At 51.2% G+C, this 16,367-nt stretch overlaps 1 protein-coding gene across 2 annotated transcripts in view; it reads right to left on the bottom strand.

Annotated features, from left to right (window-relative positions):
- Positions 1-251: 251 nt before the first annotated feature.
- LCMT2 (leucine carboxyl methyltransferase 2) overlaps positions 252-16,367 on the bottom strand; it is a 33,448-nt gene continuing 17,332 nt past the window's right edge. Inside the window, exons 8-13 of one of the 2 annotated variants that reach the window (XM_090031049.1) lie at positions 14,857-15,114; positions 14,473-14,703; positions 11,730-11,827; positions 4,775-4,962; positions 4,550-4,685; positions 252-949 (exon numbers count right to left, since the gene is read on the bottom strand). In XM_090031049.1, coding sequence (XP_089887175.1) covers positions 785-949; positions 4,550-4,685; positions 4,775-4,962; positions 11,730-11,827; positions 14,473-14,703; positions 14,857-15,114 — 1,076 coding nt within the window. In that variant the 3' untranslated portion in view covers positions 252-784. Of the gene's footprint in view, positions 950-1,001; positions 2,833-4,549; positions 4,686-4,774; positions 4,963-11,729; positions 11,828-14,472; positions 14,704-14,856; positions 15,115-16,367 lie in introns of those variants that run through there. The other variant, XM_090031050.1, reaches the window with a different exon arrangement.

Below are 16,367 nucleotides of genomic sequence, written 5' to 3'. Positions count from 1 at the left end.
GCCCTGGTACCCATGGCCCTGCCTCCAGAGCGCTCTGCCACTCAATGGAGCCCAGCCTTCGTGCAGGCCCAAGGGCTGGCCAGGAGTCTGCTAAAAGGGTTAACAGCTGCTGGACTGCAAGCTCGGTGGAAGGTGCCAGAACATCTGACGTTGATTCCAGGGCAGCCTCAGGACAGCATCAGTACAAGCCCGCCACTTGCTCAGTTGGCAGTCAGTGGGACGGTACAAATGGGCCTCACACAGTCAACGTGCATGGGAGGCAGGAACATTGTAATCAAACAAGTTCATCAGTCAGCACCTGGGAAGGGGCCTGACCCCCACCTGGCTGACCAATGGGGCAGTGACACAAGCCTGGCGCAAGCACTTCTCCAGAAATGCTCCTGGCTTCACATCACCTGCACTGTCCCTGCTGTCAGCAAGTCTGGTCCTGGGACAGGGTGGACACAGACAGAGCATGAGCTCAGGGTGGTCTGGTGCTGCCCACAGCAAGGCTTCCACCCTCTTGCTCCTCCCCTGGGCTCACTGTGGCCTGCTGCACATGAGCACAGTCCTCTCCCTGCACTACAGTGCTGTGCGTGGGTGATCCAGCACCTGGCACCATCACACGGACAGAAACCATGCAGGAAGCCCAGGCACATGGGTGCACAGCACAGCCCTCACCGTGCAGCCATAACCCTGTGACCAGGCCCTCAGATACCCCCAGATGCCCTGGGCTCTCCAAGGATGCTGATGGTCCCTTCCACAGTACAGCACTGATTGTCCCAGACAGTATCCTAGCAGCAGTTCAGCTGGTCAGGATGTCACAGAGATCCAAGCAGACAGGCTGGGGGTTGAGATGGGTCCCAAAGGAGAAACAATTCCCTCCACCACCAATGAGCAGCAGCTCCTTCTCTTCAGGCAGCAGGATGCTGCTGTGGTTGTGCAGCAGCAACGGCCACTCCACGGCCTCCTGGAAGAGAACAAGTGAGCCCAGGTGGGCATGGAGCTGCCTGCTTCAGGGCAGCTGGTCTGAGGCCAAGTGAGACCTGGGCATGTGGGCATGGGGGCTCAGCTACAGCATTGAGATTCACCAGAAATGCAGACTGCAGCACTCAAGGGCAGGGGCCGGCTGCTGAAGCGTGTTGCTCACCTGACACCACCTGGCACTTCGAGGCATCTCACACCCGTGGACCCACCCATGAGGAACAGGCACCCCATGCCCAGCACTCTGGTAAGTTTTGCTAGTGATATCCATTGGGTTAGCATGTACTCTTCCGTATGGCCCTACCCAGGACACTACAGTGAGTGTCTAAAAAGCTGCAGTTACTCCCAGGAAGCAGCTGCCCTGTCTTCCTGGGGAATCTCAAACACAGATCCCAGACTGCACTGGGGCAGACTCTGGGTGACAGCCTCCAATAGCCCTGGCCTGCCTGCATTGGGAGAACTGATATGGCCTGCAGGGGTGATTCTCCCCCAAATACTGCCTACTGGCCTAACCAGCCCCACTGCACAGGCTCTCGGTGATGGAACCATCAACAAAGCCAATGCTAGGTTCAGATCCCAAGAAAACATTTCTGCAGTATGTGCAAATGCATGTGCTAACCCCTTCAGAAGCTATGGAGCACTAGGGAATGAAAACAGTAGTGTTCACTTGGCTGTCATGAGCAGCTGTTGGTCCCAAGTATGCTCTGAGTGACCTGCCTGGCAGTCCTGAATGCTGAGAGAGACAGCAAATAGTCCAATATATCTGGAGATTAGTAATCAGTTCATGTGTAATCTCATCATTAACAAACTGCTGTGGAGCAGCCTAGGAGGAAAAGGGACATGGGACAGGACAGGAAAGGAAGCCTTGGGCCATCAAGCGCAGCCCCCTGCTATAGCTGACTTCACAATGGATAATCCCTGGAAGAAAATTCACTCTGAGCTGTGTGTCTGGCTAGTGGAGGATGATATTCTCTGTAAAACAGCAGCTCAGAGCTGGGCAAGCAGCTCATGCTGATGTTAGATACATAGCATGAAAGCCAGCAGCTACAGGGACAGTGGATCCGCACAGCACTAAGCCCTGATCTTGGGGAACTGCTCCCAGAATGGACAAAGCAAATCTGCTGCTGGTTTGACAAGTACAGTGGTTTCAAAAAGCTCTGAGACTATACCAATTCTGGCACAAACTTCTAACAACATTTCACAGAAGCAGGACATTGGTTGCACTGGTTCCCCTGCTTTACCTGTGGCAAGTGAGGGTGCTAGGTCTGTGTTGTGGGCCATCTTATGTAGAGTTTAGATTATGGATTGTATGGGATGGTTTGGACAGGGCTGATCCTGCCCCAGGAAGAGGGCTGAACTACAGCAGTGGTTTTTCAGAGCCTGGTGGGGGGCACAGACTATATCTAAGGGGTCCGTGAAAAGTGACTATGATCAATGAAAAGTATGTGAGCACCTACATTTACATTGCAAAGGTGTCCACATCTTCATGCAAAATTTTTTAGGGGTCTGCAAATGGAAAGGTTGAAAACTACTGAACTAGATGACCTCTAGAGGTCTCTTCCAACCCCTACTTCTCTATGATTCTATGACAGGCAGGCACAGTGATCTCTCCTCCTTCCCATGATGACCACAGGAATCCATGGAGGTGGCAGGAGACACTCTAGACTGCTGGTCCATAGTAATAGAAAGCATCAGACTCAGGCCCCAGACTCACCCTCCTTGGGAGCAAAAACATGGAACTTCTCACTCTCCCTGGGTGTGAAGGTCAGCTCCGAGACATCCTGTCTCCACTGGAGCTGGTGTACAACAAAGCCCTTCAAGAATCATTCACACTTTGGGTCAGAGAATTTGCCAATGAGCTGCTCTCCCCTAATGGTACACAGAATCCAAGATCAGCTGGGCTAGCAGGGAGCCCACATCTCCAAACCCCTGCTCAGGATAGGACTGTCCCTGACTAAGCTATCCCAGCCAAATGCATGTGTGACCTCTCATAAAAGACTCCACAATATCCTAGGTAGTCTGTTCCCTTTCAACTGATTGACTTAACACACCTCTCCCACAGGGGCGCTGCTGTGGCACTGCCAAGTAACACCTGGGCAGTTGCATACTTCAGCAGAGTAGCATGTCTGTCAATTCATTCTTGTCCAAGTACAGTGGTGTGAGCTGGGAACTACCATCCCATACGTTACACAGGGTCCCAGGGAGCCCCCACCCCTCCTGAGCCCATGTTTCTCTGAATTGCACTAGGTGACAATAGGAAAACAGCACCCACAATGGAAAAAGACAGTGTCCTGCAATGTGCTTTACCAAGCTACCTGCCAGTGGGGACTAACGTGCGCTCTCGGGTTCACACTGACATCAGCCATGCGCGAGAAGGTCTGAGGTGCAGACTGGCAGTGTTACAAAGGGACAAGTAGAAAGCAAGGCACTTGGAGACTAACTGGCTCAGAGCCACGAGCTTCTATAGGCAAGAGCCTACTAAGTCAGATGGGAGGCACATAGTACCTACTTCTATCTGCAAGTGGGAAGGACTGCAGCAGCTTGCTGAAGGGTAGAGCATTTTTCTGGTGGCAGAGATCTTTGCTGTCACTCCTATGTGCACTGCTGACTGTTGGAGATGCTAACAGTGCCTGGGATGTGCCCTAAGTCCCAGCAACGAGAAACAGTTGAAGAACAGACTGTACTGCCACAGAGACTAATGCATGTAACACCTTGTCAGTCTCCAAACTGAACGCCTCACGACCGTTCCATCTGTCCACACCCTGGAGTCGGACCAGGCAATCAGGAGCCCCCTCCTCACTGAGGCACCGGGAGCTGCTGTCCTCACCCCTGTCTCCTTACTTAAAACTACCCATAGGGCTAATAGTGACTGGCCTTCAGGGACAGAGACTGAAACTGCCATGGACAGCACTGCTGCATCAGGCATGCTGAACTGGTACTACCAGCACATTAGCTACTCTGGGCAGCAATGAGGAACTGAATTGCTGCTGGGGTCACCCCGCCTGGAGGGCCGGAGGGGAAGGCTGCACTGGACTCTTGAACAGCGAGAGCCTCACTAGTAAGACTCTGATCATGGCACAGTTATGTCACCAAGAGTACCCACATGAACAGATGCCATGGAGGAGAGGGAGCTCATTTCAGGAGGCCAGCAACTTTCCCTACAGAGCAGCTTTTCCAGCAAGAGCCTCCCCCAGCCTGGCTCAGCTGCAGGTGCCTCTCTGCTGCTAGTACTTAATGTGTCACATGCTGGGTCCCAGACCATGGTCTCTGCTAAGCCCAGGCTTACAGTTGTCTTGCCCAACATGGTTTCTCTCCTCAGCCAAAGCCATGGCAGCTCCTACACTTCAGCCACTCCAAGGCCTACCTCCCTAGAATTCCCCTCTGCCAAAACCCCCAAGTCTTGGGGCCAGGCTGAACCACAGCAGGGACCGGGGTCTCCTGGTAGATGCAGAGGCATCTGCTCCCGTCATAACTTGCCTCTGCTCTTTGCTTAGGGGGCAGATGCACAAGTGGTCAGCACAGCTCAGGGGATGCCTTCTCCCTACCCAGAGCAGAGTCCCCTGCAGAGGCCTTTTTCTGCACTTACCACGTCAATCCGGTACTCCACAGTGGCACCTGTCATTATGTCAACGACAGCCACACCAGGCACTGACGGAGCAAGAAGCCACACTCCCCCAACCAGCAGGAGCTTCCCATTGTGCACGTGAGCAGTGTGCGAATACCTGTGAGCAGAACACAGAAATGGGATGCCTGGGATGAGGGGAACCATGTGAAGGCCACCAGCATGTTGTCCTGAGGGACGTTCACCCACCTGGGGACAAGAGGAGGACATGTCTCCAATGTCTGCCACTGAAAGCCACTCTCTGTTGGTCTCAGGAAGAGCACTGACCCCAGTGGCTGTTCAGCTGCTCCCAGGCCTCCTGCAATGAGCGCTCCCCCGGCCCAGGCGCAGGCACTGTGGGAATGACGGCCATCCGGGACCACCCCCTGTACTGGAACCTGGGAAAGCAGAATGACAGGCTGAGCTCTGCAGGGAAAGCACTCCTTATCTTCCTCTCATCCCATGAAGAGCATAACCTTGCCCCTGTACCAAAGTGAGGGCAGCACAGAGGGAAGCATAAGCAGGTCAGGCCAGGAGAAACCGTTCCAGGGCAGAGTCAGAGTCAGTTTCTGGTTCTCTGGAGGTGGATGTGCTGGAGGAAAGTTCCCATCTTACTGCACTGGCACTGACTGGGTCCCAATGCTGCAATACTTGAGCATCATACAGACTGAAAGGTTCTTACTTTCACATGCTCAGAGCAGTGACACACCTGTTTATCCTTACACCCACCTCTGTGTTCAAGACACCATTGCCCCTTCTGGATTGTTGCCAATTCAGAGCCACAGATTCCTGAACACAAGTGGACCCCGGTGCTAAATGACAAAGACGAGGATGCTGGCAGGGGTCTGCAACAGACTACCAGTTCCGTACGGAGCGCAGGAGTTTCTTAGCAGCCTGGCCAAGCTATTGAAAGGAAAATGGTGGCATCAGGAGGAATTTGGCTTGGGAGACTGTACTGTTGGTGTCCGAGTTGCCCCTGGGGTAAGAGACCAGAACCCCCTGGGGCTAGTCTCTGGTCCCTGTCCCAGAAATCTCAGTCAACGTGTCAGACAAGAGGAGCCCAAAACAGGTAACTGGATGGCGCATTGCCAGGGAGGAAGGTAACACCAGCCAGTACATGCAGTGCTCTTCCAGCTTGGCAGCAGCCTAGCCATGATTCAGTCTCTTGTATGCCCCGTGGAAAAGGGATTTTAAAGAAGCAGTGGAAGGAGGACTGCGAGGCAGCTCTGAAGACTTCACAGGGAGCTAATCCCACATGAGGGATGGCAGGAAAAAGCACAAAAATTCTGTCTTGAGGGAGGAAAAAGGGGCAGATGATGGCAGTTGGACCTAAAGGTCCAACCCGAGGCAGGAATCAGTAGGTCCATGGCAAATGAGATACAATGGGGGGGGGGGGACACACACACAGCCCTCAAAATTTGAAGCATGGGGGTGAACTACAGCTTGTCCAGGGCAGCTGGGACCCTTGCACGCAGTCTCGTGATGCTGGCCCTGCAGTCACTATGCTCTCCTAATTGGGTGGCCTGTGGCCTTTGGTGCAGTTTCTTATTTGGTCCCCTTACTCTCACAAGGACAACTAACCTCTCTCTCCAGGGGCACAGTGACACCAGGCAGCCATGTGCCCCAGTCAGGATCGTCCCCAGCTACAGGTCTCTGCATGATGTTTGCTCTTTGTCTATACTGAATGGAACCGGGTGAGAGCACTTGTTGCTAGCCACCCAGCAGCTTCTAGTCTAGCAAGCAGTCCATCTTGATCCATGGCAGCGAGGTCCCACTAGGTTACCTGGTATCTGTTCTTTTTGTGTTAGGACACTGTCCTCCTTGCACTGCAGTCTGTGGGGGTTGTTGCAGTAAGTCCTTCAGCCTCCTTGCAGGGGAAAACCAGAGCTGTGAGCCATGGGCTGCTGGGGTTGCCCCACCACTGGAATTGGATTTTATAGACAAATGGGTCAGCTCAGCCTGTCTTTCCAATTCCCAGCCAGAGCCAGGGCTGTGTTTGTTTCTGCGGGCTTCGTTCCTACTGTGGTTTCCCTCTCTCAGGTGTTTGCTATAGCTTAGGCTCTGCCAGCTTCTGGAAGGAAGATCAACTGAGAAAAAAGGGGAAGGGCTGATGTCTTGCTTCCCCCACTCAGATATTTGCTCAGGGACTTTGGCTGGCTGTGCAACTTCCTCTGTGGGCCAGTCTGGGCAAGGTTGCCTCAGTTCCCTTTCCGCAGCAGGATGGTGAGGCTGGCTCAGCAGTGTAAGATGCAGCTCAGCCCAGGTCTGCCTTGCCCTTGGCTCCTTCCAAGAGGGGATTCATGTCTTGGGGCAGGAGAAGTTGTAAAGTCCCCTTGGCCCACACTAGAAGCTCTGCCCCAGACTGTGGAGCTTGGCCACCCCTGTCCTCCCTGCCTTGCTGAGGGAAAGAAGTTGGAAGGTACCAGACACAGTACACGTGCTGCCCAGGCCAGCATGGGAAGGGGCCATCAGATCCAGCTCCCTCAAACACCCCCAGTCTAGTGGATCTCTGTTTCTACCCTGAGCTGAGATTTCTAGGAGAAATGAAGACACCAGGTAACCTACTGGGATCTCATTGCGATGGATCAAGATGAACTGGAAGCTGCTGGGAGGCTAGGAACCAGTGTTCCCACCCACTTCCATTTAGTATGGGCAAAGAGCAAACAACAGCCTTCAGATATCTAATGTGGTTATTTAGACACACTGCTTTTTCACAGATGGGGAAAATTTTGAACAGAATCTATCAGGAGGAAAATTTAGACACAAAAACGTGAATGAGAATCAAGAGAGAGATAGTATTTATCAAATGACCAAGAAGCTGTGATATCACAATCAAGAGTAAAGACAGCTCTGGGGAAAACTTGTTCTGGTTCAGTGGGAAGTGAAATGATGCAAGAACGATGGAGTACTTTCCAGTCCAGTAACTAGAATCATAGAATCACTGAGTCGGGAGGGACCTAGACAGATCATCGAGTCCGACCCCCTGCCATGGGCAGGAAGGAGCACTGGGGGTGGCAGGGGTCAAAAGACCCCAGTCAGGTGCCTATCCAATCTCCTCTTAAAGATCTCCAGGGAAGGTGAGCGCACCACCTCTCTGGGAAGCCTATTCCAGGCTCTGGCCAACCCTGGTTGGCGGATCTCCTCCGGCGGGCTTTAAACTAGGCTCGTCGGGGGGAGGGGAAGATGAGGGCGGGGGAAGCTGTGGACCACCAAACCAGGTGGCACCAACAAGGACAGCCCAGCCTGAAGAAAGAGAGCTTTGGGAACATGAAAGACAGGGGGTGGACAGCAATACGGCACAGGTAAGGAACGAGAAGGTTAGAGACAAAAAGCCCTCTAGGACTTGGAGCGGGGGGGCAGCAAAGGCACCAGTCGCAGGGCTCAAGTGCCTATATACTAATGCTAGGAGCATGGGGAACAAGCAGGATGAACTAGCGCTCCTGGTTGCACTAAACGCCTATGACTTAGTGGGGCTGACGGAAACCTGGTGGGATCCATCCCACGACTGGGCGGTACATATCGAGGGCTATAGATTGTACAGAAAGGACAGGGTGGGGAAAAAGGAGGGAGGGGTTGTGCTCTATGTTAAGGAGCAATATACATCAACCCTCATCAAGACAGAATCAAAGGATGAGGAAGTAGAAGGACTGTGGGTTAGGCTACATGGGGGGCAAGGAGAAAAGGATTTGGTGGTAGGGGTCTGCTACAGACCCCCACATCAAGGGGAGGAAATAGATTTGGGGCTCCTGAGGCAACTCTCGGAGACCATAAAAGCTAAAGAGGCGGTGGTCATGGGGGACCTAAACTACCCGGACATCTGCTGGGAGACACAGACAGCGAAGTCCCACCGCTCACGCAGGTTTCTAACCTGTGTACAGGACCTCCACCTGACGCAGGAGGTACATGGTCCCACTAGGGGGAATGCCTTACTGGATCTGGTATTGGCAACAGGGGTGACATAGTAGGGGACCTACAGATCGGTAGCCATCTGGGGGACAGTGATCACCTAAAAGTACAATTCAACATAAGGCGTCGAGTGGGTAAGGTAACTAGTAGGGTGAACGTGCTGGACTTTAGGAAAGCTGATTTCAGTGAACTCAGGCGATTAGTGAAGGACGCACTGCAGAGTAGTACTTTTGAAATGATGGGAGCCCAAGAAGGGTGGCTGTGCCTTAAGGAAACTATCCTTCGAGCACAAAGCGAGACGATCCCCGTGCGAGGTAAAAGAGGGAAAGGGGCCAGGAGGCTTCCCTGGCTGACCAGAGAAATCCTGGGCAGACTAAGGGCCAAAAGGGGAGCACATAAAAAGTGGAAACAGGGAGAGATCACCAAAGAGGAATATACCTCTTCTGCTCGTGCTTGTAGGGAGGCAGTTAGACAGGCCAAAGCTACCATGGAGCTGAGGATGGCAACCCAAGTAAAAGACAATAAGAAATTGTTTTTTAGATATATAGGGAGTAAAAGGAAGGCCCAGGGAGGAATAGGACCCCTGCTAAATGGGCAGAAACAATTGGTGACGGACAGAGGGGACAAGGCTGAACTCCTCAACGAGTTCTTCGCCTCAGTGCTCCTAAGCGAGAGGCAGGACAAGTCTCTCACTGGGGTGTAGGGAGGCAGCAGCAAGACACCAGACTTCCATGCGTGGACCCTGAGGTGGTGCAGGGTCACTTGGAAGACCTGGATGCCTTTAAGTCGGCAGGCCCGGATGAGCTCCATCCGAGGGTACTGAAGGCACTGGCCGACATCATTGCAGAGCCACTGGCGGGAATATTTGAACGCTCGTGGCGCACGGGTCAAGTCCCGGAGGACTGGAAAAGGGCCAGTGTGGTTCCCATTTTCAAGAAGGGGAGGAAGGAGGACCCAGGCAACTATAGGCCAGTTAGTCTCACCTCCATCCTTGGCAAAGTCTTTGAAAAAATTATCAAGGCTCACATTTGTGAGAGCCCGGCAGGGCAAGTTATGCTGAGGGGAAACCAGCATGGGTTCGTGGCAGGCAGATTGTGCCTGACCAATCTAGTCTCTTTTTATGACCAGGTCACAAAACGCCTCGACGCAGGAGGAGGGGTGGATGTCGTATACTTGGACTTCAGGAAGGCCTTTGATACGGTATCCCACCCCATACTGGTGAACAAGTTACGGGGCTGTGACTTGGATGACTGCACAGTCCGGTGGGTGGAGAATTGGCTGAAGGGTCGCACCCAGAGAGTCGTGGTGGATGGGTCGGTTTCGACCTGGAAGGGTGTGGGCAGTGGGGTCCCGCAGGGCTCGGTCCTTGGACCGATACTCTTTAATGTCTTCATCAGCGACTTGGATGAGGGAGTGAAATGTACTCTGTCCAAGTTTGCAGATGACACTAAGCTATGGGGCGAAGTGGACACGCCGGAGGGCAGGGAGCAGCTGCAAGCAGACCTGGACAGGTTAGACAAGTGGGCAGAAAACAACAGAATGCATTTCTCCTTGTTGAACTGCAAAGTGCTGCATCTAGGGAGGAAAAATGTCCAGCACACCTACAGCCTAGGAAATGACCTGCTGGGTGGCACGGAAGTGGAAAGGGATCTTGGAGTCCTAGTGGACTCCAAGATGAACATGAGTCGGCAGTGTGACGAAACCATCAGAAAAGCCAATGGCACTTTATCGTGCATCAGCAGATGCATGACAAATAGGTCCAAGGAGGTGATACTTCCCCTCTATCGGGCGCTGGTCAGACCGCAGCTGGAGTACTGCGTGCAATTCTGGGCGCCGCACTTCACGAAGGATGCGGATAACCTGGAGAGGGTCCAGAGAAGGGCCACTCGTATGGTTAAGGGCCTGCAGGCCAAGCCCTACGAGGAGAGACTAGAGAAACTGGACCTCTTCAGCCTCCGCAAGAGAAGGTTGAGAGGCGACCTCTTGGCTGCCTATAAGTTCGTCAGGGGGGCACAGAAGGGAATTGGTGAGTATTTATTCACCAAGGCGCCCCCAGGGGTTACAAGAAATAATGGCCACAAGCTAGAAGAGAGCAGATTTAGATTGGATATTAGGAGGAACTTCTTCACAGTTCGAGTGGCCAAGGTCTGGAACGGGCTCCCAAGGGAGGTGGTGCTCTCCCCTACCCTGGGGGTCTTCAAGCGAAGGCTAGATGTGTATCTAGCTGGGGTAATGTAGGCCCAGCACTCTTTCCTGCTTATGCAGGGGGTCGGACTCGATGATCTATTGAGGTCCCTTCCGACCCTAGCATCTATGAATCTATGAATTACCGTGAAGTAGTTCTTCCTAATATCCACCCTAAACCTATCCTCCCTCAGCTTGTGGCCATTGTTCCCGGTGACTCCAAGGAGGGCCCTGGTGAACAGACTTTCCGAGTCCCTGCTGCTGGCCCCTGATAAAGTTGTAGGCAGCCACAAGATCCCCACTAGAAAGCATTCAGAGAGAAATTTTTTCAACTAAAGGCCCCACACCACTGTGTGAGGAAGGCAGATAATGCATGTGCTCTACTCCCTGGCCTGCTGGTCACAGCGCTCCCCTGGGGCCCATCCATTTACAAGGGGATATTTAAAAATGAAGTAGCAGATTACCTGGTATCTCCCCATTCCCTGGGGAGCAGCCAACCCCTGGGCTTTGCAGCAGACTGACTCCTTCCCCCTCTCTCTGGCCCAGTGAGTGCTCCATTGCTTCATGCCAGCGAGGGGAATCGCTAGCCAGGGCACTCCCCTGGAAGTCACCTGGGGCAGCAGTGGGACTGAAGCCAGGTCCCTGCAGTCTTTCACCAACCTCACCATTAAGAGGGAAACAGCACCACCGCACCCAGGAGAGAGCTCACGGCTGCAGCCCAATGGTGGGAGGTGTCCCTGCAGCCCAGAGCGTGGACTCTCTCTCTTTCAAGAGGGGGTGTTTTCAGACCTCCCTGCTCAGCATGCTGGCTTTTTTGTCCCATTTTTCAGCACACCCCCAGACAAGCTGCTGGCACCCAACTCCAAGGTCTGGATTCCACTAGGTGGAGGTGCCATGAACCAAACCACTGTCGATCCCCCTGATTCAGTGGCTGAAGCATGGCAGGGACACACTGAAGCATGGCAGGGACAGACAGTACCCTTCTCCACATCCAGGATGCCTTAAATAGGCTCTCAGTGCTGGGCTCTCCAGCCCCAGCCACAGTTCAAGGTTTGATTCCTCCTTGGGCACTTACCTGTGTGCAGGAGAGCTCCACCACATGCAGGAAATACCAGTCCCCCAGCACAGGCCACACAGCAGAACAGCCCCCGTAAATAAACAAGTATTTCTGGCCTAGAAGTGGAACACAACCAGGTGAAGAGTTAGGACCTGGAGCATGACAAAAGACCTCCCACCTGGGTATAGCATAGCAGCTGCTAGGGCAGACCCAAATCAACCAGCATGCTTTTTGCTCTCACCCTGCACAATGAATTTGCAATGGCTTCGGAGCTGCGCTAGTCTCTCAGAAAGCTGCAAGGTGGAACAGGTTGCTCCCAAACACTGGATCCTAACCCCAGTCCTGCCACCAACTCCCTACTGAACTGGGAAGTAGTTTCACCTCTCACTTCAAAACACTTTATTGGCGTGGAAAGCTCAGAGAATGTATCAGCAATTTACAGATGTTTGTTAAAAAAAAAACAAACCCCAAATCCTGAAAAATGGAAACAGCATTAAAATACCTCTGCCCCAGGGAGCTATTACTTAGCATACTGTTCCACAGCTCCCAAAGCTGAAAGCAATCATGAGCAAACCCAAGCGGAACAAAAATATTAAACCTAAAAATATAAATAACAATTAAGAATAGTCAAAAAGTGCTTATTAGAATCCCTTCTCCCCCCCACAACTCCAAACTAACCAGCAACTCTGCAGACATAAAAGACTGCTTCTGTGAGTAAGAGACGCATTTTGGTTAAGAGAAGATGAAAGAGGCAATGAAAATGAATATGTAAATAATAAAACAGAAAACTGGAAAAGAAAAAGCCATGACTACAGATCAGCAGTTAGGAAATGCAGACAATGGATAAGGAAAACTAGAAGGAATTACTTCTACATATCTGGCACCAGCGAAATCCTGGCAGAAGCACAGTTCAAATACCTAAACTAGGATCATGAGATTATTAACCACTAGGCAGAAAAGACAGAAACATTCAACAAGTTTTGCCTGTTGTGTTTGGGGAAAAAGCAGCTGGACAATGCGTACATATTTTGCAGTGATGTGGAAATGATTTTTAATTTCATCAATAACTAGCAAGAATGTTAACCAGCAACTAACAACAAAAACAAAGCAGTTTTAACTCTGCACAATTTCCACTCCAGGACATAAGGCAAATGAACAAGAAGTTCTCCAAGACACTGAAGCTAACTTGTAACAAATCCTGTGACACATGGGAAGTTTTGGGAGAGTGGAAAAAAGCCAGGATTGTGCCAGTAGCATTAAAAGTAAAAGAGAGATGATCTGGGCTGCTACAAACCAGTCTAACTTCAGTCCTAGAAACACTCATGGAAAAGCCGATTTAAAAGATGTCAGCCCCAATTAAGACCACTCAAAACAGTTTTATGGAAACTGCGTCTGGTCAGACAAACCCAGTTCAGCCTTTTGATGAGATTATCGTTTACTTCACAGACAGTGGTATCAGTGCAGCAATCAGATTGCTGTAGTGTTTCACTTGGCACACCACAACAGTCTGCTCACAAAGTTAGCGCTACATAACACGAGGAAGCACAAGTTAAGTGGAACACAGGCAGGCTGACAAATCTCAGAAGTAAAGATCAACAGGGAACTGTCATGGAACGAGGATGTTTTGAGGGGTGTACCCTAGCCCTGATGCACATGTTTATTAGTGGCCTGGAAGTGAACACACCTCACTATTGATACCATTTGCAGAGCAGGAGAGGTTAGTAACAAGGAGGACAGGGCACTCACACCGAGGAATCTGGATGGGTTAACAAAATCTGTGCTAACATAGCCACATACAAAGCCATGAAACAAAAGACAAAAAACAAAATGCAGGCTATAGCCACAGAATGGGGAACTGTCCGGGGAAGCAGCGAGTCCATAAGGGAACGGGGACTACGACGAACAGACAATTCGGTATAAACTCTCCATACAGCATGGTGGCAAAGAACATGAATGTAATCCTCGGGTGTATAAACAAAGGATTAGTGAGTAGGAGTATGGAAGTAGTTTTACATCTGGTTACAGCACCAGCTGGCCAGTTATTGGAATACTTGCATCCAGTTCTGGTGTCTACATTTAGAAAAGGATGTTGAAAAATTCAGGAGGTGCAGAGAAAAGCCACAGAAATGACTTCGAGTCTGAGAAGGGCCTTGCAGCAAGGGACTTAAAGCTCAATCTGTTTAATTTATCTAAAATAAGACCAGAGAGGTTATTTAATTACTTGGGTATAATTTGGAATACAGACAACCCGTCCCTCATCTGTGGACAAAGGTATAATAAGATCCAATGGCTGGATGTTAAAATCCAGATGCCCCAAACATGTGTCAAACAGCTCTCCCAACTGTACAGCTGGTCCAATAAAAGCTAATCGCAGAAAATCCTGGCCTATAAGAGGCACCCATGTCCAAACAGCACCAAGGATGACCAACCCCTCAAACAGATTTCCCAGGGAAATGGAGGCTTCTCTATCTTCTGGGTTCAGGATCGTGCCTCTCTTTCTAAAACGCGGTCTCCAGCTCAACCAGAATTTACTGTTTGCGATGTAGGAATACAAAGCAGACACATCTAGGTGGAATTTAGTAGCCAGCATTACTTGGGAAGCTAGGCAAGGCTAAATTACGATGTTGGGCCCCAATAGCGTGTGGCTGCTGGTGTGCTTGTGGGATGTCTATAACGCCAGGTCTGCTTACAGCTCTTACCCTTCCCCAGCCCAGTCAAAGCATCCCCATCACTGGGGAAAACTCTCTCCAGGTCTCCTTACCTTGGCATGTCACCTCAGTTGTGGTATGTCTCCAGCGCTGTGAGACTGGGTCCTCAGCTAGCTGCAGCCTCTTGAACTGCACCACGATGGTGTCTGGGTCCAAGGCACTTGAGGATTTGTTGAACTCTAGCCACAGCGCCCCCAACGCTGTGCTGGTGGGGGACATTCGCCCTCCCATTACCAGGGCCCGGTTCTCAGAGAGACGAGTCACAGTGTGGTACAACCGCCCACCTGTAGGGAGAAGAGCCCAGGAATTGGACTGCTCCACCAGCCAGGGCATTCTGATGGTTACCAGACCAGAGGCTTTAGTCTGCTCCAGTTTCCATCACTGCTGCACTGGTGTCACATGGATCCCTGCGTATACCCCATCCCAGGAGAACTCACCCCAAGCACTGCTGGGCTCTTCCACTCTCACGCAGCCTGCTCGCCAGCTGTGCTTATGCCTGACTAGGAGGTGGAGCTCTCTCAGGCGACAGTGCCGTCCATCCTGCTCTCCAAAGCCACCAGTGGTAAGAACTAGATGTGGTCCGATTAGCACAGAGCGGTGAGCAAACCTCTTCAGGCCTGCAGCTTCAGAATCAATCACACACATGGAGGCATGGATGCTCCCAGTGGTGGTAGGGGCATTGCCAGGAGCAGAAGCTGCAATTGAAAAGAGGAAGACTCTAAAGCTCTTGGGGTTTCTTTGCAGTGTGCCTCAGATCCTACTCAAACAAGAACCAAGAAGCTGACAACCCAAAGCAAGAGGTGAACTGGTTCAGCTTATCAAGAAATGATAGAGAGGCACCTTGGCTGCAGGGTACACGGCTGCAGGTACAGGGATGGGTAGAAAGGTCTGGGGACTAAAGAACCCTCTAAGTTAGCAAAGAAAAGCAAAGCAAGCACTAGTGGCTGGAAGCTGGAGTCAGACAAAGTAAAATTAGAAACAAGGCACATCTTTCTGAAGAGCAAGGATAATTAATGACAGGAACAAACTCAGAGCCAAGGGGTAAATCTATCACTTGGCAGCTGGGTGTCTTTTCAAAAGGAAGATACTAGGCAAACAAGCTATTTGGCTCAGGGCAGGGGTAACAGGTGACAGTCTCTGGCTGGCATTATGCAGGACCAGGCGAGATGAGCTAATGCTTCCTTTCAGGCTCCACAGTTATTGACCTACGGATGAGCAGAAATCTGGACACAGAACTGGGCTTGCACACAGACACTGCCAGACTGAATTGTCTCCACCACCCCCCAGCCTAGAATCCAGTCTCCATGCACGGCCTGCACCAGATGGTCTAGAAGCAAGTGGGCGTGGGATAATGTGCTCTTTACATCAAGTCTCATCTTTCAGAGACTGACCTAATACCCTGAAGCACGAGGTTCAAATCTCTCTTCCAAAGCTTACTGATGAACTGTCCTAGCTGAATCTTCCTGGCTATGCAAGCATCTCACTTTTCTTTACCTACTGTTAGGCCCTTGGCCTCAGCTACAGCCTTTGGCATTAAGTTTCACAGCATTTAACTACACACTGTGCGAAAAATGATCAGGTTTGAATCTGCTGCCTTACAAGGCAGGAAGAACAGACACTCCCTGCCTACCTTTTCTAGATCATTCACTATTAGATTCAAAGCTGAAAGCAGCCCCTATATTTACAGATACCCAACATCCCATTATAAGATCCTCTTTTCAGTTGCTTGATCTGAAATTTCCTGTGCCAGGTTTTCTCCCATGCTGAAATGTTTTGAAAACCTCAGGGGAAAAGATGGTTCAGTTGTTTCCAAGTAATTAAGAGAAACAAATGTATACGATGTATGTATAAATACACATATGTATATATAATTAGTTGTTTTGCACATTCGAAACAACTGAAGTGGTGTGACACTCAGGACTGCAGTAACACACTTCTTGCCCAGATC

The sequence above is a fragment of the Crocodylus siamensis genome, chromosome 1 (genome assembly GCF_052110815.1).
Source record: "Crocodylus siamensis isolate JL-2025a chromosome 1, ASM5211081v1, whole genome shotgun sequence".
Lineage (NCBI taxonomy): Eukaryota > Metazoa > Chordata > Crocodylia > Crocodylidae > Crocodylus > Crocodylus siamensis.
This window is presented reverse-complemented; position numbering and strand designations above follow the sequence as displayed.